The sequence below is a fragment of the Taurulus bubalis genome (genome assembly GCF_910589615.1).
Source record: "Taurulus bubalis genome assembly, chromosome: 11".
Classification (NCBI taxonomy): Eukaryota; Metazoa; Chordata; class Actinopteri; order Perciformes; family Cottidae; genus Taurulus; species Taurulus bubalis.
This window is the reverse complement of record NC_136599.1, coordinates 19,381,234-19,406,909: the sequence shown is the minus strand read 5'-3', so window position 1 is coordinate 19,406,909 and position 25,676 is coordinate 19,381,234. Positions and strand designations below refer to the sequence as shown.

The following is a 25,676-nucleotide window of genomic DNA, read 5'->3' as shown; positions in this document are numbered from 1 at the left end:
TGTTCCTGCTCTTCCCTGTCTGTCTCTGAGTCTTATTTTGTCCTGGTGTCCACTATAATTGACATTCATAAAATTACTTATTTAAATAAACGAATAACTTAAATGCTTCAGAACTAAATATATCATTCATGACATGTTAATAAACAATAATATATATATATATATATATATATATATATCATAGTAAAAAATAAAATAATTTAGCAATATGTGACTTTCCCTTTGACTTTCCATAAAATGTTCTGGCTGATCTTGTGTCGAAAGAAAGAGGAAGTTCCCATCATCCCACCCCTACCATGTGGTATCAATGGAAATCCCAGGATGTGTTCTTTAGAGTACAGCACGAGTTAATAGGGTAATTCAAATGAGTAAAAGGAGAGATGCAAACCCAAAGTGTCCACCACAGAGGACACACATGAATGGGCTGGGTCTCAGTAGGATATTTACTTTTTACCTATAATTCCGATTTAATTCACTCAAACTTTCGACTAAGATTAATCACTGAACAGAAACCAGAGCTTCGTGCATCACGTCTATGGGTTGTTTTCGACACCGGAAACGGGGGATGCCAGCAAACCCAAACTGGCAACCCCGGCTGCTGGTTGGACCAGTAGTTACCGAGAGGAAGATGGTGGGCTTGACGACAGCACGCTCGAAACCCCGTTCCAAACATTTTGGAAATTACTCACCCTCGCAATCGGGTATTAGATACAGACTACCGGGGGACAATCACAGGTAATACAGTAGGGAAACCGTTGAATAGAGTTTACTTTTTTTCCGCCAAAAAGTCTCTTGTCCGGGAAAAACGGGGAGTTGCCAAACGTGCTCGGTGTTTGGAGCTCGTGAAGGACGTTAGCCGGAGGGTCAATACAACGTGTGAGAGAGGGTAACTTGGTGAGCTTTTACCCGGCTGGCCAGACGAACCACGGAGAGCAGACCCGGACCCCTCCGCCGCCGCCACGGCTTGACTGGAAGCGGGCTAACTTTCTCGAGCTAACCGTCGGCTAGCCTTGTTGTGAACTGTGGATCAACGCGCTGCTCGACATGCCACGGAAGAAAAAAGGGAAGCGTGGCTCCAGCAAGCCGGGTAAGAGCAACAGTAACCCGGTCTCTGGCGAGAAACCAGCAGCCATGTAGTTAACCTAACGGCTGAACGTGGCAGTTGGTGAATGTACACTGTGGACGTTAGCGGCACGTTAGTAGTTTGGGGTCTCTTGTCTTTCCCACGTGGCGGGATTAAAACCGCGATACCGTCCCAGCGTGTGGCTCCTCATAACTTCAGCTGTTTGATGTACACTGTTTTTCAGACTGCCATGTTACAACAAAGCCATGTGGTTAACACTGAGGCCGCTAAAGCGCTGCTGTTGTGTTTGTGGCCACTCACTTTACTGAGTTTATATAACCTAGCCTAAGTGAAGAAGAATGGCTGAAAGGGTGATTCGTTTTCGGGCAACCGGTGATTTCTACTCGCGACTAAAGGCTAAAGCTACACTTGAAGGGTTAAGATTGACCATACGTTTATTTTTAGCAACCATGTGCCACTTTGGAAGAAGTAACGTAACTTTGGAGAAACTTGTGTTGGAGAAGGAGCAACATGTGCAACAACAACCGACGGGTTTTTCAGTGCATTAATTTACACATGATGCGTTTACGTGCAGCTCGGAAGTCCCAGTTGCAGGTTTTTCGTGCGTTGTACAGTCGTGTTGCGGACACGCGCGTGTGTCTGTAAGGGCGTTACAGCTGTGGATGTATAAGGCGAACGGTTGCAGCCCCCTCACGTTGTATGGAGTGACGTCTCCGGCAGGCGCACACGTGCCAGCCTCGAAATACACGCACACTGCACATACAGGGGTTTTGAGAGATATAGATTTCGGCTAATAGTGCTCCAGATTAAAAATAGAGACGCCCCAGAAAAATAAAAACACTGCTCATCAATGTTTTATAATTTTAATTCAAAGCTTCTGAGCTTACAGTATTGTTTGTTATGCAACAGTATTTTGTAATACAAAGTTCTAGGAAAGCGGTGCTCACTTCTGATGTTTTTCTACTCCCATCATGGTCATTCATGGATTTCACCTATCTTTCCATTCACTCATTCGTTCATTAATTCACTCATTCATTCATACATCCGTCCTCCGTTCTTGCTCCAATCTGTACACCCTTTACCCACCCGCCAATTCATCACTCCGTCCATACGTCATCTCCAGGCTCTCTTCGTCAAGAGGTTCTTCAGCTGCAGCTGTCGACTAAAGCCTCGCTGAAAGGTAACTCCTGACGCTCGACCCCCTGACCCTGGCTTTGTGTCTGACGTAAGGCTTGCTCCAAAGCTCTTGACCCTCACCACAGTGCATGCAGTGAAACCCAGCAGCCTCTCTCACGCTAAACCCACCGTGCTATTTTTCCAGCTGCACCTGAAAAGTGTAAACTCCTCCCTCATACATTACCTGCCCAGGTTGCTTGCTGTATTAACTGACTGGTTGACTTTCCCACAGCCTCTTTGTTTTTTTTGCAGCATATTGGCAAAATCACTTTATTGTTTGAGTTTCTTCAGTCGTCGTGCCTAAACACGGCGAGTTAACGCCCCCCACCATAACGCTTTTGATGGCTGTTTAAAACACAAACGGCTGTAAAGGAAATTTACCTACATCGATCTTCTCATCAAACTGTTCACTTATTACTGGCTGACTTTTCCCCCAGTCTTGCATCATCACCGTATACTTTGCCTGAGTCCGAGTGTGCACGCATCGCGCCATTGTGGTTGAGATCTTTCTGATCACCCAAACCATTTTTTCTCACATGGGCTGACACCAAAAGTTTGGAGTCATGCAGTCATTGCTTCCTGGAGTGCCTTTATTCTCTCTCTCTCTCTCTCTCTCTCTCTCTCTCTCTCTCTCTCTCTCTCTCTCTCTCTCGTGTATAAAGTGTCTATCACGCCAGTGTAACATTCTTGACACTGTTTTCAAATGACCTCACTGCACGAGAAACTGAGGAGTTGGGTCTCTTTTGTAATTGTGTCGTCATTATTCTTTGTGGCTTTCCCATCGCACATTGCCTTACAGCTGCCCTGTGTGTGCATGTGTTTATTTGTTTTCAACACGTGTACAAGTGATGTTTCGTTGATTAAGAGACATTAAAGACATAATCTGATGTTACATTTATGAAGTTGTAGTTAAGCAACACCTTGTGGAGAGTTCACGGGTTAATTTAGTCTTCCAGCTTGTACTACAAGGCCATAATCAGGGCACTCCAACACACCCCTTTGGCTCGGTCTTCTTATTTGTCTGTCAGCAGATCCTCTTCCTCTGGCACTGACAGCCGGAGCTGTTTGCCACTTCCTGCTTTCGTAGCAATCACTCAAAGTGGAGACGACACGTGAGTCGTGGCAGGGAGCTCACACTTATCATGGCTGTGCCATGGCTGTGCCGTGTGTGTGGGCAGGCCCGATTTAATTACCCAGCTACTGATGTTGATGATCCAATTTGTAAAATATTAAAAAAATAGCAGCAAACAAAATGTGAAGGGGTTAAAGCTACGTTGTTCAAACAGGTGTACTACATTTTACTGCTTCTGTCACTGTTTCCCTCGTAATAGCAATTTCAGGAGAATGCAGAAGTGCCTTTTTTAAATGATAATTGTGTGATTGCCATTGTTGTCAAATACTCACATTCAGCTGCATTTAGCATGTGGCTGAAAATAGCTTCCACCCTTGATGCTTCACTTTGACAATTAAAAGAAAAAACCAGAATAGCAAGTCGGACAACAGCTTTATAATTTGGTTTTCTTAGTTGACACATGTGCTCAAAAATAGTCTGTCTTCCATTTACTCATTTAGCTGCTTTTTAGTTCTTCCCTGTAGACAGGTGAGCACAGGTGGACTTAGCTGAATGAAATCACACAAAATGTTGCTAGTTGTCATTTATGTTATATTTGGGCATTGAGTCTGCTCCTATTGTAGGTAGTCTGATTATGTTTTTCACAGATAAAGTCACTACAACTTCCATGCGGCATTGCTGCAACACTAAAAGTGAACTTGACTGTCCTGGTTGACCTGAACATGGACACACAGTTGCAGTCTGACCATTCTGGATTGTACACACTGAATGAGTGAATGGTCACTCTGGTCTCCAGTAATCCCACCCACAGTAGAAAGTCCTGCGCCAGCAGTAACCTCAGGGTTAGCTTAGCCTAGCCTGCCTGGCTCGGACTCAGTGTAAAGAACTGACACACCCCGTCTACTTAGACACAGGGTCGAGCTGTGTGGGAACAATAAAACACAAATTACCGCCTTATGTCATTATGCCCTGATTATTAACATGGAGATAATCAGCCCCTGTGTGATATGAGATTGATAGTAAATCATGACGAGGCATTTTGGAGAGCAGATATAAAAAATGACACGAGAAATAAAATATACTTAAATCATCCTTGTGTAACAGGGTGTGTTTTTTTTGTCTTATCGTGCAAACTGCAGAGGTGTAGCTTCCCAAGATACAAGTCTTATTACAGTTTAAATATAGCATCGTTGTTATTTATATACAGTAAGTTGGTGGAGTCGATTCTGAAGTTGTGAGAATCGGTCTTGTATCGACACCTTTTAGTGTCTCTGTAGGTGGTTCCATGCTTCATAGAAGAAGACTGTCTCCTAAATGATGGCATTCCAGTGTCAGGTGTTTCTGCCTTTTTGTCCTTTCCCGAGTGTCCCCTTCTCTCGTATTATTCTCTCGCCTCACTATTTCCCATCTGTCTTTTGTTCTGTACCTAGGTACTAGAAATGGGGTGAAGGGAGAGTCCGGTGCCAGCGACGAGGAACTGACGTCTGATATTCTCAGCCATGGCAGCAGTGCCAGCGAGTGCACTTCTGTGCTGGAAGAGGGCTTAGGTTTGTACATAAATGCAGATAATACATACATGCTTATTTATTTTGGATGATGGCCAAAGGTACTGCATACATTCACCAAAGGACATTTGTATGTGTAAAACTCACATGACCCTAAACTGATGCATTAAAACTGAATACAGTTCCTGTGTGTCGACTTGCCCAACACAGGAGGGGAGCCAGTAGATGAGCAGACGGCCCAGGACGAAACAGAAGACAAACTAAAGCAGTGTATAGACAACCTGATGGATAAGAGGTGAGTTCATGTTTGTTTTTTTGCTTTCACCCAGTCATTATAAATGGTATGCAATGGGAATAGTCAGGAATGAACAGAAAGACATGCAAAGTCATGTGCAACACCAGATCGTGAGATATTAACACAGACCATGGTCTCCTCTCCGTGTTCGGTGTCCCTCAGCAGCAAGACGCGTCTCGCAGGTCTCACGTCGTTACGGCAGGCCTTCTCCTCCCGAGTGCTGTACGACTTCCTGACAGAGAGACGCCTCACCATCACCGACTGCCTGGAAAGGAGCCTTAAAAAGGGTACGACAGAGTAACCTGCTGGTGCATGAATCATTTCATCCTCTTGAAATCCACAGAAACGCCGTCAAAAACAACTGCAGTTAAAGGAATGAAAAAAGCCTTCTTTTCGCCTCCAGGCAGCGCAGAGGAGCAGGCAGCGGCAGCCACAGTCTTCACCCTGCTCTGCATCCAGCTGGGGGGCGGAGACGAGGCGCAGGAGGGCTTCACGATGCTTCGCCCCATCCTCACCGCAATTCTAATTGACAACACTGCCAGCGTAGTAGCCCGCCAGAGTGTGAGTAATCACATTAGGCACTGTGACAATAACGGCAACAAGAAAATCAAAAACATCTGGTTGAGCTCCTGGTTGATTTAGTGCAACTTCTGAAATGCATTTCTTCCACCCAGCTGACCTCATGCTCACTTCCATTGTTGTACAAAAGTCAAGTGATTCATAGTTCAGAAATTCCGTTGTAAGGTGGACTGTCCACGACACTGCAGTTGATACCGCCCTTATCAACGGCTCTGTTCTAGATGGTGTTTATGGGGCCTTTGAGGACCACTCCCACATTGTGACATTAACAGCTGGCATTTTGGACTCTCAGGGTTGGGAACTCTGGAGCAACACATATAGGCCAACAGGACTGAGTGATATGCACAATTTCACAGTGATTTTTCTTTTTTTAATCTCAATAGTTGTCTAAACAAGGTTATTTACCACTTTGGAGTTTTCCCTAAACAGAAAACATCAACAAACCGTAACAAATTTAGGGTTGACTTGGTTATTTAAGAAACAAATTGCATTAGGATTGTGGTAGCAACTCGATTGCAATGGTCATACATGTTCTGATGTCGCAAACTTTGCATCAGGGGAATTCCCTCTTCTCACTTTCTGTCCTTGTTTAAATACATGACTATAATTGTATTTTTTCTCCATCAGTGTGCCAGATCTTTGGGGATGTGCTGTTACGTCTCCACCTCTGAAGAAGGCGAGGTGAGAACAACTTGCTCTCAAAGTCTGAATCCATCATGATCTCATTATTCTTGCTGGGGGGCTACAGGGAAATAGTTTGACCCGCTAGTGGTTCACAGGGTTTCTGTTAACCTGTTGCCTACTTAATGTATAAAATATAACATATCAGGCAACAAAAGCCTTCTGAAAAATTCCAGATAAAATCTTATCAAATTTGTGTCGGCTCTATTAGCTGGGATAAGACAATAGTCATATTTATCAATAGTGTTGCTATACGTCAACAGTTAGTCTTCTCATCCCTCATTATATTTTCTCCCTCTCTGCTCCCCCTCCTCTCCAGGACTTGATCAAGTCGCTGGCGCTACTGGAGAGTGTGTTCATGTCTTCCTACCCCAACAGAGAGGGAACGCTGCCAACACCCAAACCCGGCAGTCCAGCCCTGCACAACGCCGCCCTGCAGGCCTGGTCGCTGCTGGTCACCCTCTGCCCTGCGTCGAGGCTGACCGTGCTGCTGGACCTGTGAGTGGAACAAATTAAAATGAATGCATCCGTGTGGACTAAAGAGTAAAGTCATCCTTCACTTTAGTTCTGTTACGTTTCACGTTCGGGACATTTTGACGAATCCAGCAGTGATTCTCTCCCTCTCTTGCCCTCCCTGCAGTCACCTCCCCAAACTGCAGGCGTGTCTGGAGAGCAGTGATGTCGACTACAGGATAGCAGTGGGAGAGACAATCGCCCTATTGGTGGAGCTCAGACGAGAGGTCGATGAGGTACACACACACACACAGACAATTGAGTACCATTGTTTACTTCTTTTACCATTAAACCCATTTCTGTTTTTATTTTTTGGGGGTTTTATTGTCATATTTGTTTGCTACAATTATGTCACTTGTGTGTAGGAATTTGCGGTGGAGGACAGTGAAAGTATGTGTGAATGTCTGAAGAGTTTAGCCACAGACGGCAACAAGCATCGAGCCAAGAACGACCGGCGGAAACAGCGCTCCGTCTTCAGAGATGTGCTTCATTACATCGAGGTTAGTGTCACAGCTGCATTGATGATATTTGTAATGAATGATTTTACTTCTGTATCAATAAATTTGTTCCTGAACATGCATCTATTTTTTAAATACATTTTCACGTTGCGCCCTCGCTTTGACATTGGGATGTTTTCCTTTCTTCTCCTGCAGAACGATGACTTCACCGAGGAGAAGATCCAGTTTGGAGTCGAGAGCGTTTACATCGACAGCTGGATGAGGAGGAGAATCTACGATGCCTTCAAAGAGATCCTGGAGTCCGGAGTCAGACACCATCTACAGGTAAGGAAACACTGCGGCTTTAGTGTACTCCAAAATAAATAGTTCAGGGCTCCAGACTAACTTTTTTTACTAAGAGCACAGTGGCGCAAGCAGAAAATTTAGGGGCGCACACTATAAATCGACTTGCAAAGTTTTTCTATCATTTTCACTGTATTACTGATAAATACTTTGACAATAAATGCATAAACTACAATCTTATAAACTTGTGCAATAGTTTTAATAACATACACCAGTTATACAGCTTAAAAATACAAAATGAATATTTATGCTCTACTGACAACAGAACAAGTTGTAGACATAACTTGTGCATTAACACTTCCTACAAAAGATCGCCCCTTGGTGGGGGATAAGGTGCCTGTGTTGGCCAGCCCTTGTAATTAGGCCTCCTTGTACGTTGAGCCTGATTGAGCCACAACCTTGTTAGGATGGGGGAGAAGTGGTCCAGCAGGAGGTCCAGCTCCTCTGCACCATAATCTGTCAGGAGATGTCTTTGTTCAGGCCAGGAATTGTGATAGTCCGCTTCGCCATTGTTTACAGGAGACACCGCTATGTGAAATCTTTGGATTCACGCGATAACCCCCAAGACCCGCCTCTTTTCACACATTAGCCTATCACAGTGGTCATTCGCCCCCCCAATATTTAATAACAACAACAACAAAAAAAAGGAAATTTACTGGTCGCGCAGGCGTGAGTAGATGAAAAATTTAGTCGCACTGTGTCTAATTTTAGGCGCAAAATGCGACCAGTTGGTCGCAGTCTGGAGCCCTGTAGTTTGGTGTGTTCTCACAGGAGTAATGCCGTGTTAGTGCCCCAGTAGGGATAAGTATGACTTTGATTGCTGCCGCCTCGTTCACTGTCTGCTCATGTTCTGTCACTTGCAACTGTGCAAACCGTGTCATGTGATTGCTCTGCATTACCTCCGTATAGCGTTATAATAAGAATATAAATGCTGATGAACACACCCATACATGCACCACATATGTGTGGGTGCATCCCACTGCCTCGTTATTCGATTATTATAAAAATGTTAAACATTAATGCACAAACACTCAACGAGACGCCCAGCATTTTTTTTTTTTCAGTTTTTTTCAATTAAGTTCTCCATATTTTAGTGGCTGTTAAAGTAGAATAGTAGATTTTCAAAGCTGTCAAGTTGATCCACTAATTCTTTTCCCAACAATTGTTTTATTTTTTGTATTTTTTTTTTTTTTTACTGTTGAAGGTCTCGCCATCACATGAACACAAACTGAGCAAAATCGATAGTTTCTTATTATGGACATTATTGTCTCCAAACCCATGTCTTTAATTTGAGTGTTTTTGCTTTGGTGCAGTTCAACCCACTCCTGAGAGACATCTTCGGCCTCGGCCCTCCCCTCATCCTGGATGCTACGACCAAAGGCAACAAGATCTCTAGATTTGAGAAGGTAACCTCATCTCTTCTGCGCTTGAATCGTGTGTGTGTGTGTGTGTGTGTGTGTGTGTCTCTTTAGTATTGCGATCCTTATTCAGCTGCATGTGCTGCAAAATTCAGAAAGGCAACTGTTTACAGTTTAATAAGTAAAATGTTGTGGCACTCATCTTCTAATCTTTTTCTTTGACAGCATCTTTTCAACTCGGCTGCCTTCAAGGCCAGGACTAAACAGAGGAACAAAGTCCGGGACAAACGGGCTGACGTCATGTGAGAGGACGATGGCGTGAATGGATGGTATGCAAGGAACTCCTTGGGCTCTAGTGAGATGGACGCAAAATGATGCCTTCAACACTTCAGCTGTCAAACATAAAGACTCAACAAACTCTTAACAGGGCTTTTCACTCGTTCTCTTCACTTGTAAACTAATTCTCCAGATTCAAAATGGCCGACATTTATTTTCTTCGCTCCTACTGTCGAAGGCAACTTCACTGTTCCTCCTCGCAGACGTTTGTTTTTTCCCCATCCATTTTTTTTTTCTTCAATCGGCATATTTACCTTTTTTAAATCCTAGTTAGTGGTTCAAAGTTGATATCAACTGTTATTTAATACTAAATATTTTCTTTTTTTAATGCGTGGGATTGAAACAACTTCATTACACAGGAGTAAAATACATTTTATCTCCAGGTATCAAAAAGGTTCTTTTAATAGTTTTATCTATAGATATGGAAAGGGAAGTATTATGTAGGACTCAAAAGAGTTTGAGGCTTTATGGTGCATTTGAGATCTGAGGAAGCGTCCATGTTACGGTCACTGAAAACCCTCCATGGTGCTGATGCACTCATTTCTGATACTCAGCCTAAACTGCTGCCTGGTGGCTTGACGGGTCACGCAAGTCTTTTTTTAAATTTTTGTTCTTGACTTCAGTTTCCACATAAAGCTGCTCTTCGTGGACATAATCAGTCCTGAGTAATCCCTGAAGTTTAATGTTCAAGCATCAACTTCTGTGACCAAAAAAAGACAAAAAACGCCACAATGAATATTCTGGAAATCCTCTTTTCCTGTCGGCGAAATATGCCTCATTGTCCTCTTAGCCATCCTCTCTCTTTACACCCAGAGCGGCTACTTCCGTCTGCCCAACCAGAAACTGACTTTCCAAACAACGCGACCTAAAATAATGTGTGTTGTGTGTGTGTGTGTGTGTGTGTGTATGTGTTTTAATTGAATTTTATTTCTAAAAACACAAACAAAAGATGCCTAACTTAAAAAAAAGTTATGGTGTCATATTTCTATTGCTTTTTTTTTTATTAGGAAAAATAAGTTTCTAACAATTTCTGGTGGATAATTGTAATTTATTATAAAATCAGTACTGTGTGAATTTTAAGAAACTTTAAAACCGCTAAGAACTGTTTACAGACAATAATGGGATACCAATGATGAGAATGTATTATGTTTTTATCATGTATATTTTTGGCTCATGCCATGTGCATGTATTGCAGAAGGACTGCATAGAGATTTATGGTAAGATGTGTACTTGAATCATTGGATGAACTTTCCTCTGATGAGCAGTAAATGCATACAGGCCACTAACCAGAGCTGGTTTTGTTTGTAATGGTGGTCAGCTGTTTTTGATTTTATTACATTAAAACAGTTGCCTGGGAACTTTTAGCAGCTTGGTGAAAACCTCTCATAAGCTTTCACAGTTCCTATTGTTGAACCGGGTCTGACCCCCCTGGATGAAGTCCAGGATCAGGCCCTCATGTTACAGCTTCACCAAACTTGACTCATCAGTGGTTCTGCTGTTATGGCACATGGACAGAAGATGGATCAAACGAAATAAAGACTATTTAAGCATGTTTCTTGTGTCTTTTGTAATTTTTTGCATAATAATCCATTGTAATGTGATTACAAGTTTCTCAAAGTTGTCATTAGTAAAGCGAACATTAATTTTTTAGTTTGTTGGTCTTAGATTTAATGATTGAGTTTTTCACTTCACTGAAAGCAAACAATGACCACTTACATTAACTTAGAATCACATTATAAAGCTTTATACCAGTGATAATACATGTACAGTGTAATGTATAATTATACAATGTATACAATATAATACACAATGATGCTTGAACATAAAGGCAGTGAGGGACCAGCAATGCATATGATACTGCGCATCATAATACTGTACTCATGCAGATGTATAACTCACAAGTATGTCTATAATGCATTACAGATGTTTTATTATCAAAAAAGTTAGACCAGCATACAGACGAGTCTTCCTTACTACTCAGGGTTTACTTTAAACATGCACATTTTATCAGGAAGTATGATTTAAGTCATGCACAAAGACTTATTGTTGTAAACCACTTCATCCACTATGAATCAGTAACAGATAAATATTTACAACAATAATTGAGAATGACCATCTGTGTGATGGTGCGCTGCCCCCTTGCGGTCAGCTTTCTCTACTACACCCCTCCAAACGGAGCCAAAGTGGTATCGTCCATTCGGGATTTCAACATGGAGGCTCTGACAGCGGAACCATCGTTGAATCAGGTCCAGGAGAGGCGATAGTGTTGTATAATAATAATACATTAATAACTGCAACTGCAGTAAACCGAGCCACGCGACTATCTGAACCCTCTGAGCAGCTGCTAACGGTTTGACGCTTCTGTCCGAGTCGCACGTGTTGAGCGTGCAAGTGTGGTGGGTTGGTTCTTTTAACGGGAGCTCTGTGCGCGCGCGCACGGCACGGACACAGATGGACCCCGGGCGAGTCACCGCGGTGTACGGAGAGGTCAGCGGCCTCCCTGTGCCAGTTTCCGCCCACTTGAGAGAGGAGGGGCAGCTCCCAGAGCTCCGGACGTACAGCGTGACTGCAGGTGACCGCCTCTCTCTGTCCCGCCCCCTCTCTTTACGTTCAATATATAGGAGCTTTATTGGCATGGTGCCACACGGCAATAGCGCCCAAACAAGTGTGAAAGACAAAAAACAACATACAGAGGGGTGTAACATTACAACATCATGATGAAAAGTATGAATATAAATAAGTCAATTTTTTTCATCAACAGAACATTTTTGATTTTGCTCTCCTGTGAGCTCTAAAAACATACAACTCAAATATTTATAAAAATAGAATATATACATATATATATCTATATATATAGATATATATATATATATCTATATATATATATATATAGATATATATATATATATATATATATATATATATATATATATATATATATATAAAGAAAGATGTGTGTATGTGCAGTAGGCTATGGCTATAGCTGAAAGAATCTATTTCACTGTTTACTTTAAATACTCATCCAACCCTGTCAAACCTGCTGGTTGGCAGACGAGGCCTTGTGATGATTCCACACTTCTTTGAGCCTTAACCAGTCAGGTCGAGAAGATAGACCATGAGCCATAGATATCAAGCTGATCCTGTCTTAAGGGCTTAAAAAGGTTTATAGAGTAAACCCATCTTTTTCCCTGTGCTGAACACCCATCAACCTGACAGTTGTACCTGATAGGATATTGCATAGTACATTAGATTGGGGGTTCAACATGACCAATTTCCACTAATTCAAGCAAAATTATACAAGTATGGCTGTTTAAATATCCTATTTACATTAATATAATGCTACTACTACTAATGGCAATAAGGCAACAGAAAGTTCCAACATTTTTAACAGAAAGGGTTGACTGGAGATGGGCCTGAAAATACTTTTTACGAGCATCCTCTAGTTATTACAGAGATGCAATGAAGATGTGTCTCTGGGAAGACATTTTTAAGTTGAACAATAACCCAACTTGGAGAACTTGTCACCGTGTTCACATTCAGAGTGGAGTCAGAGCGACCTGGTCCGAGGCTCCAGACTTCGCTACTTGCAGCAGTGGACTCTGATCACAGACGGCAACGACCACAAGAGCATCAGGACCGTCCTCCCACCAGGACCCTGTGTACCGGTGTCTGGAGAGTAAGTACACACACACTCACACTCACAAAATACTGTGAAAGAGTTGAATAATCCTCACGTTCAACAGAAAGTTCATGTTTTGTAAATTTGAACCCTAAAATCCATTGAGATTTCACAAAGATCTTGTTATTGCAGTAGGAGTAAGCTCAAATCGTGGCACCGGCACCTCATATAGGCACTTCCTGTGGCACCTCTCAATAACTCAACTAATTTTTGTGGCAGCTTGCCACAACAAGTTTTTAAATCGTGGCGCACCTCGTAGAGCAATTGTGTCAGACCCGTTTTCAGTGAGTGACGGGTCTTTTATTTTGAAGGGAATTTTTTATGCAGCATAGTGCAGTACTCACACTCCTCAATACTGCTTCACAACACACTTTACTTGCATGAGTTTACTATTTGTGATAGTTCGCTTCATTCCCGACCTTTTTATTTATCTAATATTAGCTTAAGCAGTTCAGAACCACTGCCCCATAATAACGTGCGTGTAATCTTTGTCTTTGTTATTTTCTTCTGTTTTAAGTTTGATCTTTTATAATCTTTTATAAGTAATGTGGGTTTCTTAACCCTAAATTAAATAGATTTATGTCATAGTAACAGAACAATTTGCTTACATCTATTTTTACATTTATATAAATCCATGTACAATATTTTTACACTTGAATAAACAATAATCAAATACAAAGAAAAACTATTTTCATCTGGGCATCTGGTGAGATGCCCAGATGCATAGTTTAAGGATTTCACCCAGGAAGTCAAAACGACCTGGCCCAGAACCGGCATGGGCTCGGAATGCTGGAAGAAACACTGTCGGCCCGCGCCCGGTTGCCGAATCGGCTGCGACTCGGCATGGAATCGGGCCGAATACACTGGCACGGTTCCGGCATTGGGCCATAATCGAAACTAACCGAGGCCAGCATCGGCCCGAAGCCGGCACACCAGAAGAAATATGTCGGCCCGGGTTCGGCTGCCGACTCTGCTGGGTCTGGTTGCCGGGTCGGTCCCGTTGAATGAATTATTATTATATAACAATACGATAAAATAAGACACGTAGACCAAAATGTTACAGTAAATATTTTTGTATTAACTGAATGCACAAATTGCATTAAATTTTAAATAGAACTCTAACTGAACACAAAAAGACTATCGTACCGTCAATGTTGTCTCCCTAGAAGTAGCATTTCCATCATGTGGTTTTTGCATTCATTTGCAAGGTTTCCTTGATTATTCTTCATTATTATTTTTACAACTACCAACAGTCTTATACCTTCCGAGACCTTAATGCAGGGGTCACCAACCTTTTTTAAACCAAGAGCTACTTCAAGGGTACAAAATAATACGAAGGGCTACTTGTTTGATACAAAGTTGCACAGATCACCTTTTAATAATAATAATATATGTGAAGTGATCACATATCAATGTTAATTATCCCTCACAATAATTATTAACAATAATTTCCACGACAATGATGGTAGGAAAACAAAAAGTGTTATCACTTTGTTAGAAAAATGAAAATAAAGTTATATCCGTTCAAAAAATAACTAATATTTAGTTTTAATGACAACCACAAAGTGTGCAGGCTTTGTCACTGCAGTGTTTTTCAGGCTTTCGGAAGAATATTTCCAGAGCCTCGATATGCAAAGTCAGAAACGTCATTTATGGAGCTGCGCAGGCTGTTTGTCTTGACCTGCAAATACATGAACTGTTAGGCAGTGATCGCTGATTGCTTAAAATACTGATAGCTTAAAGCAGTAAATCCCATTGTGAAAAGCACGCAACTTATTCTCTTTCTCTCTCTCTCTCTCTCTCTCTCTCTCTCTGTGTGTGTCCGCTGTTCGCTGTGTGCTCTACACATATTTATATTGTAGATTTGATACGGCCGCTCTCAATTAATGTTGAGTTTAGATCTATTTTCTGTTTTGAGACGCAAGCGTAACCTGTTAACGGCGTAACATAAACATTTCCATGAAAGTACAGGCATTTCGCCATGTATTTATTAATGAGGTTGTATGCCCGTGTACTTAGTACTTTGTACTTTGGAATTATGTAAAGTTCTCATGTTCATGGGGAGAGTGGTCGTCCTGAAACCACAAGGTAGCGGTTCATCCCTGTTCTCCCCATAGTTTCATGTTGAAGCGTCCTTGAGCAAGATACTGAAGCCCCAGTGCTTCACAGCAGCACACTGCTCCTTAATTACTAAGGATGGGTAAAATGCAGATAATAATATCCCCACTGTGGCATTAATAAAACAATTAAATAAAGGTTTTTTATTCGTATTATTATTTTTTTAAGAATCTAAGGTTTTTTATTATTATTATTTTTAAGAATTTAAGCAGAGAGTACAATGAAACATTTCTTCTCATCCTGGTGTTGAGTTTGGCTTCAAGCTTTTATTTCTCCTCCGCTCGTCAGGGTGCTGAGTGGACTCTCGCCCATTCAAGGCCTGAGGGCCGTTGTCAGGGAAACAAGTGGCCACCAGCTCCTCGAGGTGAGAGAAGCAGACCTCAGTGTCCTCTGTGAGATCTCTGCTGCAGCATTCTGACAGACCGCTGTGGTTTTTTGCTTGTTGCCGTTCAGATATGGGACCACCACGGCCTCAGGAAATGCCTCAACCTGACTGCTCTCAACAAACACGGCAGAGTGTACGATGACGGTGAGACGGACGTTTCATGGTTCTTGTTTCCCCAACGAGAAATAAATCTGATGCATCATCACTCAAAAATATAGCTGAGCATAACTGTCAAACTGTTTTCCACTTCTGTTTACCAAGTGGGCACTTGTACACTTGTATTATTTTGTAATCACGTGTTTATGTTAAAACCTATTTGTGTGTGTGTGTGTGTGTGTGCTTTCAGCCCAGTTTGGCTGTCTGTCATGGTCGGAGTGTGAGAACAAGCTGCTGTATGTAGCTGAGAAGATGAACACATCAATAGAAAAGCATGATGGGGAATCTGCATGCAGGAAGGTATTACACACACATGCACCAGATAGACGTGCTCTTTTTGTGTATCAAAATTAATAACATGCACATTTTAAATACATCAGAAGGATATAACATTTATATAATAAATTATTCAGCCCAAAAAATAACAAAAATGACATTGATGTCATTAACTACACAGGAACAAGGTAGTGTGTGCGTGACACTTATTTGTCTATGTGTGTGATTGTGCCCAAACAGGACAGGAGTGTGTACTGCGAAGACTGGGGCGAGTCTCTGACCAATAAGAGCGTCCCGGTGATTTGCATGGTGAATCTGCAGAGCGGCTCTGTCAGCGTCCTGCAGGGCGTCCCGCGCAACGTCTCACCTGGACAGGTGAGGACAGAGGCGTTCAGCTACTTCTCCTGACACCACAGGATCTTTATGTTAAAGCGTGTGTGTGTGTGTGTGTGTGTGTGTGTGTTGTCCTCCAGGCTCTGTGGGCTCCCAGCAGTCAGTCTGTGTTTCTTGTCGGTTGGTACCACGAACCTTTCAGACTCGGACTGCGGTTCTGCTCAAACCGCAGGTCAGATTGATGCTTTGCAACATACAAAGATCAGTTAATTATCGTTGTTATTATGACAGTATGTTGGTGTCATTTTCTCGCGCGTGAGATGTGCTGAATCAAATCTGAAAAGGAGAATGGAGAACAGCAGCGATTGAACAGTAAAAAGCAGTAACGATGTCAGACATTTAATTTATTTGGTCGTCGTAGGACTGAAGATTTTGTAGAGCAGTACATTACGGTATCAATTTTTGTCTCTGACTTAATATTCTGTTTCAGGTCAGCATTATTCAAGCTCGACCTGGATGGAAACTGTGGTGAGCACATTCGTCTTTGTGTCTTTGTTAATTCATCACACTCACACACACTCTGCTCCTTTTGATTACTGACTCCTCCTCCCTCCAAACCAGAGTGTCTGTCTGGGGACAACCTGTCAGTGTCGTGTCCCAGACTCAGTCCAGACGGCTCCACGCTGATCTACCTGCAGGGTCGAGTGTTCGGACCTCACAACCAGTGCCTCAGTCTGCAGCAGGTACACTGTGTGTGTGTGTGTGTGTGTGTGTGTGTGTGTGAGAGAGAGTTTTGGTTTTGTTAACAGTGACTGTTAATCCTTCACAGTTGGACCTGAGGAGCAGGAGGACGTCCACCCTGTTGGATGTTGTCAACACACCACAGACTGGTGGGTTACGTACTGTTACACTAGCGATGCAATGTGTTTTATGTTTTGTTTCTTTTTTTGTTTCCTCTGACTTTTCCTCTGGTGTCTCCGTGAGATTGACATGTATGTGTAATGTGAAATGTCTCAGTCACTGTTGGATATGTATTATCAACTTCAGCTGTGCTCAGCAAATGGTATCATGCTAAATGTAGATGTTCAATTTGATGAGTACCTGCTAAATGTCCAGTTTTGCAGTTACTGTCTATGTTTGCTCGATGAAGTTGGTCATGAATGAACAAAATTTGGCACGTCCAACGAAAATGCAGTAAAATGTATGAAGCCCTGAACAAAGCAGGATCAAAGAGCTGATATGGGGCGTGTGAGAGTGCTCGGTGGAGGAGCAGCATTTATATAAGATGTATATAAAATCGAAGGTAAAACATGAATTGTATCCACGTCACTTGGTTTCAGGGGAGTTTGCAGGAGTGTATGAAGCTCTGCCGCTCGATTGCTGGTCTGCAGACGGTCAGAGAGTGGTGTTCAGCAGCGCCCGGAGAAACTGGAAGGTAAAAAAAAACACGTATCTAAGGGATAGTTTGTCTCTGATCGCTAATTAACACACTTTGCCTCATTTGTGTCATCGGTACACAAGTAAAAATGTTAAAATCCCAGGGTGTGTAGATAAGTGAGGTTCAGAGGTTCTTTGAGCGAGCGAGGCTTCTGTTTTCCTCTTGAGTCTTAATGCTGAGCTCAGCTCATCAACTCAGACATGAGAGTGCTATCAGTCTCCTTGTTTTGTGAACATGTTTTCTTATTATTGTGTTCATCATGACCTTGTGTACACACTTTACATGAATCCTTTACTCTCCCTCTCTCTCTTAGGATCTCTTTATGGTCGACAGAAGATCAAAGAAAGTTACCTCCCTCTCTGATAGTAAGACTCCATCCTCTCCTCCACCTCCCCCTCCCTCTCTCCTGTCCTCATCTCCCTCTCTTCTTTTCCCACCTCCTCCTCCCCCTTTTCCTCTATCTTATCTCTCTCCTCTGCTTTCACCTCCTCCTTCCCCCTGTTGGCCTCCCCTTCCTCTGCTATTTCCCACCTTTCTTCCTTTTCCTCCTCCTGCTGCTCCTCTCTCTACTCTTTCATCTGGTCTTCCTCATATTCCCATCTCCCCTCTTCTTCCACCTCCACCTTCCCCTTTTCTTTTTCCTTCACTTCCAGCTCCTCCCCCATGTTTTGACTCTCACTTTCCTCCTCCTCCTCCACCTCCACCTCCTCTTCCTCCTTCTCCTCCTCCTTCTCTACTTCCTGATCCCCCTGTCCCTCCTCCTCCACCTTCTCATCCTCATCATCAGGATTACAAGAGAAAACAGGAAGGTACGACAAAATCAACAGGTTTAATGTTGCCACTGCAATCCTATCGGGGAATTTCAAAAATAATAGTCAAAAGTTGCAGAAACCCCACAGGAGCTCCTGAGCGCCAAAGATGACGAAAAAATGAAAGACATGTTTGATTTGTAGATTACTGCATTTCATCACAGTAGTAAGGATAAACTGCTTTTACTGGAATCAGATGTAGGTTTTATAGCCTGAGCATAATGTTACTAGCAAAGTAGACTTACAATTAAGACAATTTAACTGTTCAAATGCATCTCCTGCATACCGTCTACATGTGTGACTTGGATATACTGCTGGACATAATATCATCAATAAATGCATGTACAATTTAATATGGGTACATCATTTCAAAATCCCTTTTAAAACCTTTTACCAGATCTTCATCTCTGTGTTGTGTTCCGTCTATTGTTCCTTGACTATGTTCTGGCTTTCCTTCCTCACTTCTTTTCTGTCTTTACTGTCTTTGTTGTTTTCTCCTCTGCAGGGTTTTCTGATCTTCCATCTTATGGCAGCTGGAAGCTGCTGACAGTCCAGAAGGACTTGATGGTCGTCTGCTGCTCCAGCCCCAACACACCGCCCACTCTGGTCAGACAAACAGACAGTCAGACAGACAGACAGACAGACACACACACACACACACACACACACACACACACACACACACACACACACACACACACACACACACACACACACACACACATACATACCCCCGAGGAATGAGAGACACAGCAACAAGCGTTATGCTAAAATTCAGTTTACTGCATTGTTAAAGAAGATCATTCAGATGAAAATGTATTCGTTTGTATTTTTATTTTGAATGAACCACATGTGATTTTGTGTGTGTGTGTTTGTGTGTGTGTTTGTGTGTTTGCAGAGGGTGGGTTTCCTGCCGTCAGCAGGGGGGGCTGTGGCTTGGCAAACTCTGCAGCAGCCCGTCATGACCTTTAATTTCCACTGGACAGTCCTAGATGTTACACCTCCACCAGAGGAGGACAACACACACTACTGTGAGCATGATGAGACACACACACACACACACACACACACACACACACACACACACACACACACACACACAGGGGGTCAAAATGATGAAGATCAATCATTCTGTCAATATGAAACCCACTATGGTGACTCTCTCTCCTCAGCTGGTTTGGACTTCGGGGCTGTCTTGGTTAAACCGTCTCGTTCCCCCAATGAAGCCAAGACACCTCTGGTCGTCTTCATCCATGGTCTGTGTCTACTTATCTGTGTTGACGTGTTGAAATGTATTGCTTGATTTATATTGTGGTTTTATTTTGATGTTTGCGCCTCCAGGTGGCCCTCATTCCCAGTTCCCAGCAGAGTGGAACTGCACCACAGCTGGACTGGCTAAACTCGGCTTTGCTGTGCTCATGGGTGAGATCACACGCATGCACGCACACTTGAAATGGAGATGGAGACTTTAGTTTACTGTAAAAGTGTCCTGTATCTTCTTTGTGTGACATATACCAAATCAGTGTAAAAACAGTTTTTACAAAGATAAAAAGAAAATCTAGTTTTACTTAAAAATTTAAATAGAAATTCTCCTCAATCCACATGATCAAAGGCTCTTCCATGTCTATTTGATAAAGATGTCTTCCCTCTCTCTCCCTCTTTCCGTCTCTCTTTAGTGAACTACCGGGGATCCACGGGGTTCGGCCAGGACAGCATTTTATCCTTGATCGGTCATATTGGAAGCCAGGACGTAAAAGATGTTCAGGTAATGGCTAACACATTCATGGATAGAGTGAGGTAGGCAAAACAAACATGTTAGTAGGAAGAAACTGTGAAATATTTGAGAATTCTAAATATCGAGAACTGGAACTGGAGAGAAGGATCCTGGTGGTAAAAGGACAGATTGCTGGCAGGTAGAAGGCTGACAAACCTTTTTTTTTTCCATATCCATGAAACGGTCATTCTCACCCTGGAACTGAAACTAATTTGTCTTTACCCAGACCGCAGTGCGTACTGCGCTGCAGAGAGACATCGCCCTTGACCCACATCGCTTGGCTGTGATTGGTGGTTCTCACGGGGGTTTCCTGTCTTGTCATCTGGTTGGTCAGTACCCGGAGTTCTACCGAGTGTGCGCGGCCAGGAACCCTGTCATTAATGCTGCTACTTTATTGGGCACCAGTGACATAGTAGACTGGTGAGACACACACACACACACACACACACACACACACACACACACACACACACACACATGTGAGCTGTAGCTCCACTGCAACACATCCAGAGCACTTGAATGTTCTCATCCTCTCTCTGTGTCTTCAGGCGTTACACCAGTGTGGGCTTTCAGTACTCGTATGACCAGATACCCACTGCTGAAGCCCTGGCTGCCATGTTGGAGAAGTCACCCATCACACATGCTGCACAGGTCAGACACGCACCAACTTTTAATACAGTATTTTAATCATAATGTACTGATAACCGACATACTCTTAAATAAAGGTTATTATTTTCACCAGTCGTACACCTTGGAGGAGATTACATTACATTTAGGTGACGCTTTTATCCAAAGCGACTTACAATAAGTGCATTCAACCATGAGTACAAACTCAGAACAACAAGAATCAAGGAAGTACAGTTTCTTCAAGAAAGCAAAACTACAAAGTGCTATCAGTAAGTGCCATTTAATTGCTACTACCGTCCTACTTTCTTTATTCAAGGTATAGTCGAAAAAGATGTGTTTTCAGTTTGCAGCGGAAGATGTAGAGACTTTCTGCTGTCCTGATGTCAATGGGGAGCTCATTCCACCATTGAGGAGCCAGGAAAGCAAACAGTCGTGACTTTGTTGAGCGTTTAGCTCGCAGTGACGGAGCTACAAGCCGATTGGCAGAAGCCGAGCGGAGTGATTATGTGTTCGAGCGTATGTGTGCCTTTGTATTTTCTTGTGTATATCTGTCCACAGCTAATGTTGCATCATCTGGACCCATCAGCCTAATATTTTTTTGCGTTAATTTATGACTGTATGCTAAAGGAACCTCTTGTTATTCTTTTTGAAATGTTTTCAACAATGTTATTGCCTCCCTGGGAGGGAGGGATGGTGACTGCGCTCACTCAAGGCAGACAGCTGTTGGCAGTTGGAGAAGAATGAAAGGTTCGCAGTGAAGTTGTTTAGTGGCAGGTAATATACAGCGTAGGTTACAGTCTGTCCATGAATAAACACAGCAACAATACTCCAATACCAAGAAGTTCCTGCGTCTTGCTTCCCAGCTGCAAAGAGTCTTTGGCGTCACAAACTGGTCTGTGGACGGAGCGCAGCACACATTGCTCTGCCCTTGGTTGCAAAATGTAGATGAATGTATTTATTAATTGCCTTGTTAATGGGTATTGTATTGGCGTGCACGTTTTAGAAAAATAAATTGAAACTTAAAACGCTTCAGATCGCGGTTACGCCTTTGAAACACAGCTGAGACACGAAGCCGGTGCAGACAGCTGCACAGATCAAAACTGTTGCGTGAGACATGCAAGTTAAAAATACATCCGATACGCTTGTGGTTTAGACGTTTTAGACGATTGTAGTTTGCATTCATTCAGTCAAAAACCTGGAGGAGATCTTTTCTAGTTTCCATTCTGCCTCGATAATAAGAGATACATCTTCACTCGCCGCTGCGAGACAATTACATTCTCATTAGACCCCAAACTTTGCAAGTGGATGTCATAGTTTTGGTATTCTTACAGCATTATCAGTTGTGGCTCAAAAAAATGTAGTTTGCTTTGCCGAATAAAGAAGAGGTCATAAAATAGAAAACGTGTTCTCCGTTCCATGGCAAACTGTCCATTAGATTACTATATTTATTTTATAGAAGTGGATATTTTGACTCAGAGGACTAAGTAAATTCATAGCAAATTGACATGAAAATCCAGCCATTATTTTCCTAGACACAGGACATCGTCATGGGCCGACACACACTTGGTTTCATAAGAGTTTTCATCTGTGTGTGTGTTTGTAGATCAAGGCTCCAGTGTTACTGATGCTGGGGGCCCGAGACCGGCGAGTGTCTCCTCACCAGGGCCTGGAGCTCTATAAAGCCCTGAAGAGCAGAGCTTCACCTGTCAGGTACAACAGAGCATACATGAAATGCACCCAATAAACACACCTGGACAATCGGATCAAAGTAACTGAGATTTTAACTCAGCCCAAGGCTGGCACTCTTGTCATCTCCCCCCCTCAACCTCACCAAGACAAAGATTGTGATGATTACAACTGAATATTTTAGCATTTTTCTGTTTGTCCATCCAGATTGTTGTGGTTTCCAGAAGACGGACATTCTCTGTCCAGAGTGGACACACAGGCCGACTGCTTCCTCAACACAGTGCTGTGGCTGCACCAGCATCTCTAAACACACAGACACACACACATGCACGCACACACACGCACACACACGCACACACACGCACACACTGTGATGAAGCTTTGCTGAAGGAGTTCTGTTGCTCATGAAAGAGGATAAATTAGTTCACTATCACAGCAGTTGTCAATCTTGAACACACCTCTGCCTTTTTGACAGCCACAAACTGTCCATCTATTTATATGTGACAATGTACTCAATTTTGTAAAAATGTTTCCAAATCAAAGCATTTAATAAAACAAATATCTTATACACCTGTGTCAATGCATAGTCATGTTAAGTATCACCGTCAAATGCATTCATTTAATTTTTTCCCCACAATGATAAAATACATTTGATATTACTCTTCCCTCACATCCCAAGATTCCTACTTACATTTTAAACCGGTTGAGATTGAGTCAAGTCTGCAGTCTTACAATATCTTTCTGCAAATATATAAACAAAGCAGGCTGGCAAAGATATTATACGATACATGTGATCTGCACAATGTCCAGCAGATGGCAGTCTCTATCTGGCAGTTTTTCTTTCCATTCATAATTTTCCTTTTATCATACAGCTTTGTGATTTGTATAAGGATGTTTTGGATCTCTTTAACAAAATGTAATGCATATGGGTGAATCAGTCAGCATAAGATACATTTAAACACATTAAAATGAGTGTATCTCTGTTTCATTCAAGAGAGATCCTCTTGGTGACCAATCAGTTACTGGCCTGGTGGCCCTATCATCACTCGCTCTTGAGTTGTCCAAGAAAAGTAAAGAAAAAAAACCTAAGCTCAAAGTCTTGCTTGTAACGCACACAGTCACATCTAAGAATTTGACATCTGAAGCCGCAGAACCACACAGAACCACTGCAGAGCTGTAAAACACCCAAACCCTCAAAACCTCATCTGGAGCCTACCACCTTCCTCCCAGGACTGCCTAAACAAATAATCTACTGTAACCCTTTAGACAAGTTAAACACAGACAAGATTTGACAGAGCAATCTCTTCCTGTCTCTCTGGATTTCTTGTTGCAGAGATCAACTGTTGAGACTGATGTAAATATCTGTCGAGCAAAAGAGCCACACACTTGTTTTTTCCTCCATTTGGCACTTTTTTTGTTTTGACTGCTTTTTATTCTCTTCCAATCACCTCCATGCAAACTCCAGATCTCAAAGCTTTATTTTCACAAACAAACCTTGGCCCGCTTTTCTTGTGAAAAGAATACGGACAAAATGTTATCTTTGGCGGCCATCTTGACACTTGATAGTGCCGCGAACAGTCTCACTTCTCAGACGATACAAGTGGGCATTTCTTCAGTTGATGCTGGCGACAAATGAAATTCACAGATGCCGAGTGCCCAAGATGAGAGCCTGAGGTGGTTGACATTTTCCGGAAGTTCCCCCTCAGCAGTCTCACCCCGGCGTCCCAGACACACCGGCGGTATTAATTGTCCCCATCCGCCAACACTTTGCTCTGCGGCCTTGACTGCAGCTGCTGCCCGATGAAGTCACTCTAATGTGGGTGTTGGGTGAGGTCACCAATTTAGGAGATGGAGGGATAAAAGGATGGAGATTGAGAGAGAGAGAGAGAGAGAGAGACCGTTGATGAGGAAGCGACAGAGAAAGAAAAGAGGAGTGGGACAGAGGCGACTGGGTGTTCCAAACAATGAGCGAGCCAGAGAGAGGGAGAAGTTCACGGCGCCATGCTGTGGTATTCTGGTGTGTGGGCCGGGGCACAGAGATGAAGCATTGTTGCAGGCTGAAGACAGGGGAAAGACTCATGCTCATGCCGGGTGTATGTAGGAGGCGGACGGACAAAGGGAGGAAAGAGTGCAAGTGTGTTTTCTGACGCCGGGGGACAAGAGTCTTCTGGACGTGGATTGTTCTGGTGCTTGCTTTTGGCCTGAGGATGGTGCTTGAGAGGGAAGCGTATGGAACATGCAACTGGAAGGTGTTCAATCTTTGAGCAATATGAATTTGATTGGAAAATCTAATGGCAATGTCAGAATCAGAACCATATATTTGCCAGGTATGTTTCACATACAGTGCCCTCCAGAATTATTGGCACCCTTAGTAAATATGAGCAAAACAGGCTGTGAAACAAATTCTTTGCTGTTTATCCTCTTGGTCTTTCACTCAAAATATTGACAGAAAGCATACCTTTTCATTCGAGTAAAATCTTTGAAAGAAACAATTGGACAATAAATACATATTTTTCTCTTAAACATGTGTGCCACAAATATTGGCACCCCGATAAAATCTCATGATTAAAATCTAACTGAAGTATATTTCCAGTCCTATTTTACATTTTGAAGTTCACCGGTTTGATTAGGAACTCTTACGTGGTCAACCATGACTTCCTGTTCGACTGGGGTATAAATATGAGGTGACACAGGCCAAATTCCCCTTTGTCATTCATCAATATGGGAAAGACCCAAGAAAACAGTGAGTATCTGCGAAGAAAAGTTGTTGAGATGCACAAATCAGAAAATGGATATAAGAAAATCTCTTAACAGTTGAAAATACCCATTTCCACTGTCAAGGCAATAATTAAGAAGTTTAAAGCGACAAGAGATGTTAAGAAACAGCCTGGAAGAGGACGTGTGTGTACATTGACCCCACTCACTGTGAGGAGGATGGATCCACTGGCAAAAGAATCTCCAAGGATCACAGCTGGAGAATTGCAAAGGGTTAGTTG

At 42.7% G+C, this 25,676-nt stretch overlaps 2 protein-coding genes across 2 annotated transcripts; both read left to right on the top strand.

Moving 5' to 3' along the window:
* Positions 1–1,044: 1,044 nt before the first annotated feature.
* On the top strand, positions 1,045–10,951 carry ifrd2 (interferon-related developmental regulator 2; the record flags this gene model as incomplete). Its single annotated transcript, XM_079225573.1, has 12 exons — positions 1,045–1,087; positions 4,763–4,879; positions 5,048–5,132; positions 5,295–5,419; positions 5,536–5,693; positions 6,339–6,392; positions 6,712–6,890; positions 7,033–7,141; positions 7,271–7,405; positions 7,559–7,687; positions 9,019–9,111; positions 9,289–10,951. 12 exons carry the CDS (start codon positions 1,045–1,047, stop codon positions 9,367–9,369), a joined length of 1,308 nt encoding a protein of 435 aa, XP_079081699.1. The 3' UTR covers positions 9,370–10,951.
* Positions 10,952–11,850: 899 nt separating this feature from the next.
* Positions 11,851–23,186, top strand: LOC306743164 (acylamino-acid-releasing enzyme; the record flags this gene model as incomplete). The annotated part of the gene is made up of 21 exons (XM_079225655.1): positions 11,851–11,971; positions 12,940–13,075; positions 15,485–15,560; positions 15,650–15,725; positions 15,928–16,037; positions 16,254–16,388; positions 16,487–16,578; positions 16,837–16,874; positions 16,968–17,089; positions 17,176–17,236; positions 17,687–17,781; positions 18,098–18,149; positions 19,099–19,199; positions 19,492–19,624; positions 19,766–19,849; positions 19,935–20,015; positions 20,270–20,358; positions 20,594–20,787; positions 20,916–21,018; positions 22,598–22,704; positions 22,888–23,186. 21 exons carry the CDS (start codon positions 11,851–11,853, stop codon positions 22,985–22,987), a joined length of 2,106 nt encoding a protein of 701 aa, XP_079081781.1. The 3' UTR covers positions 22,988–23,186.
* Positions 23,187–25,676: the final 2,490 nt, after the last annotated feature.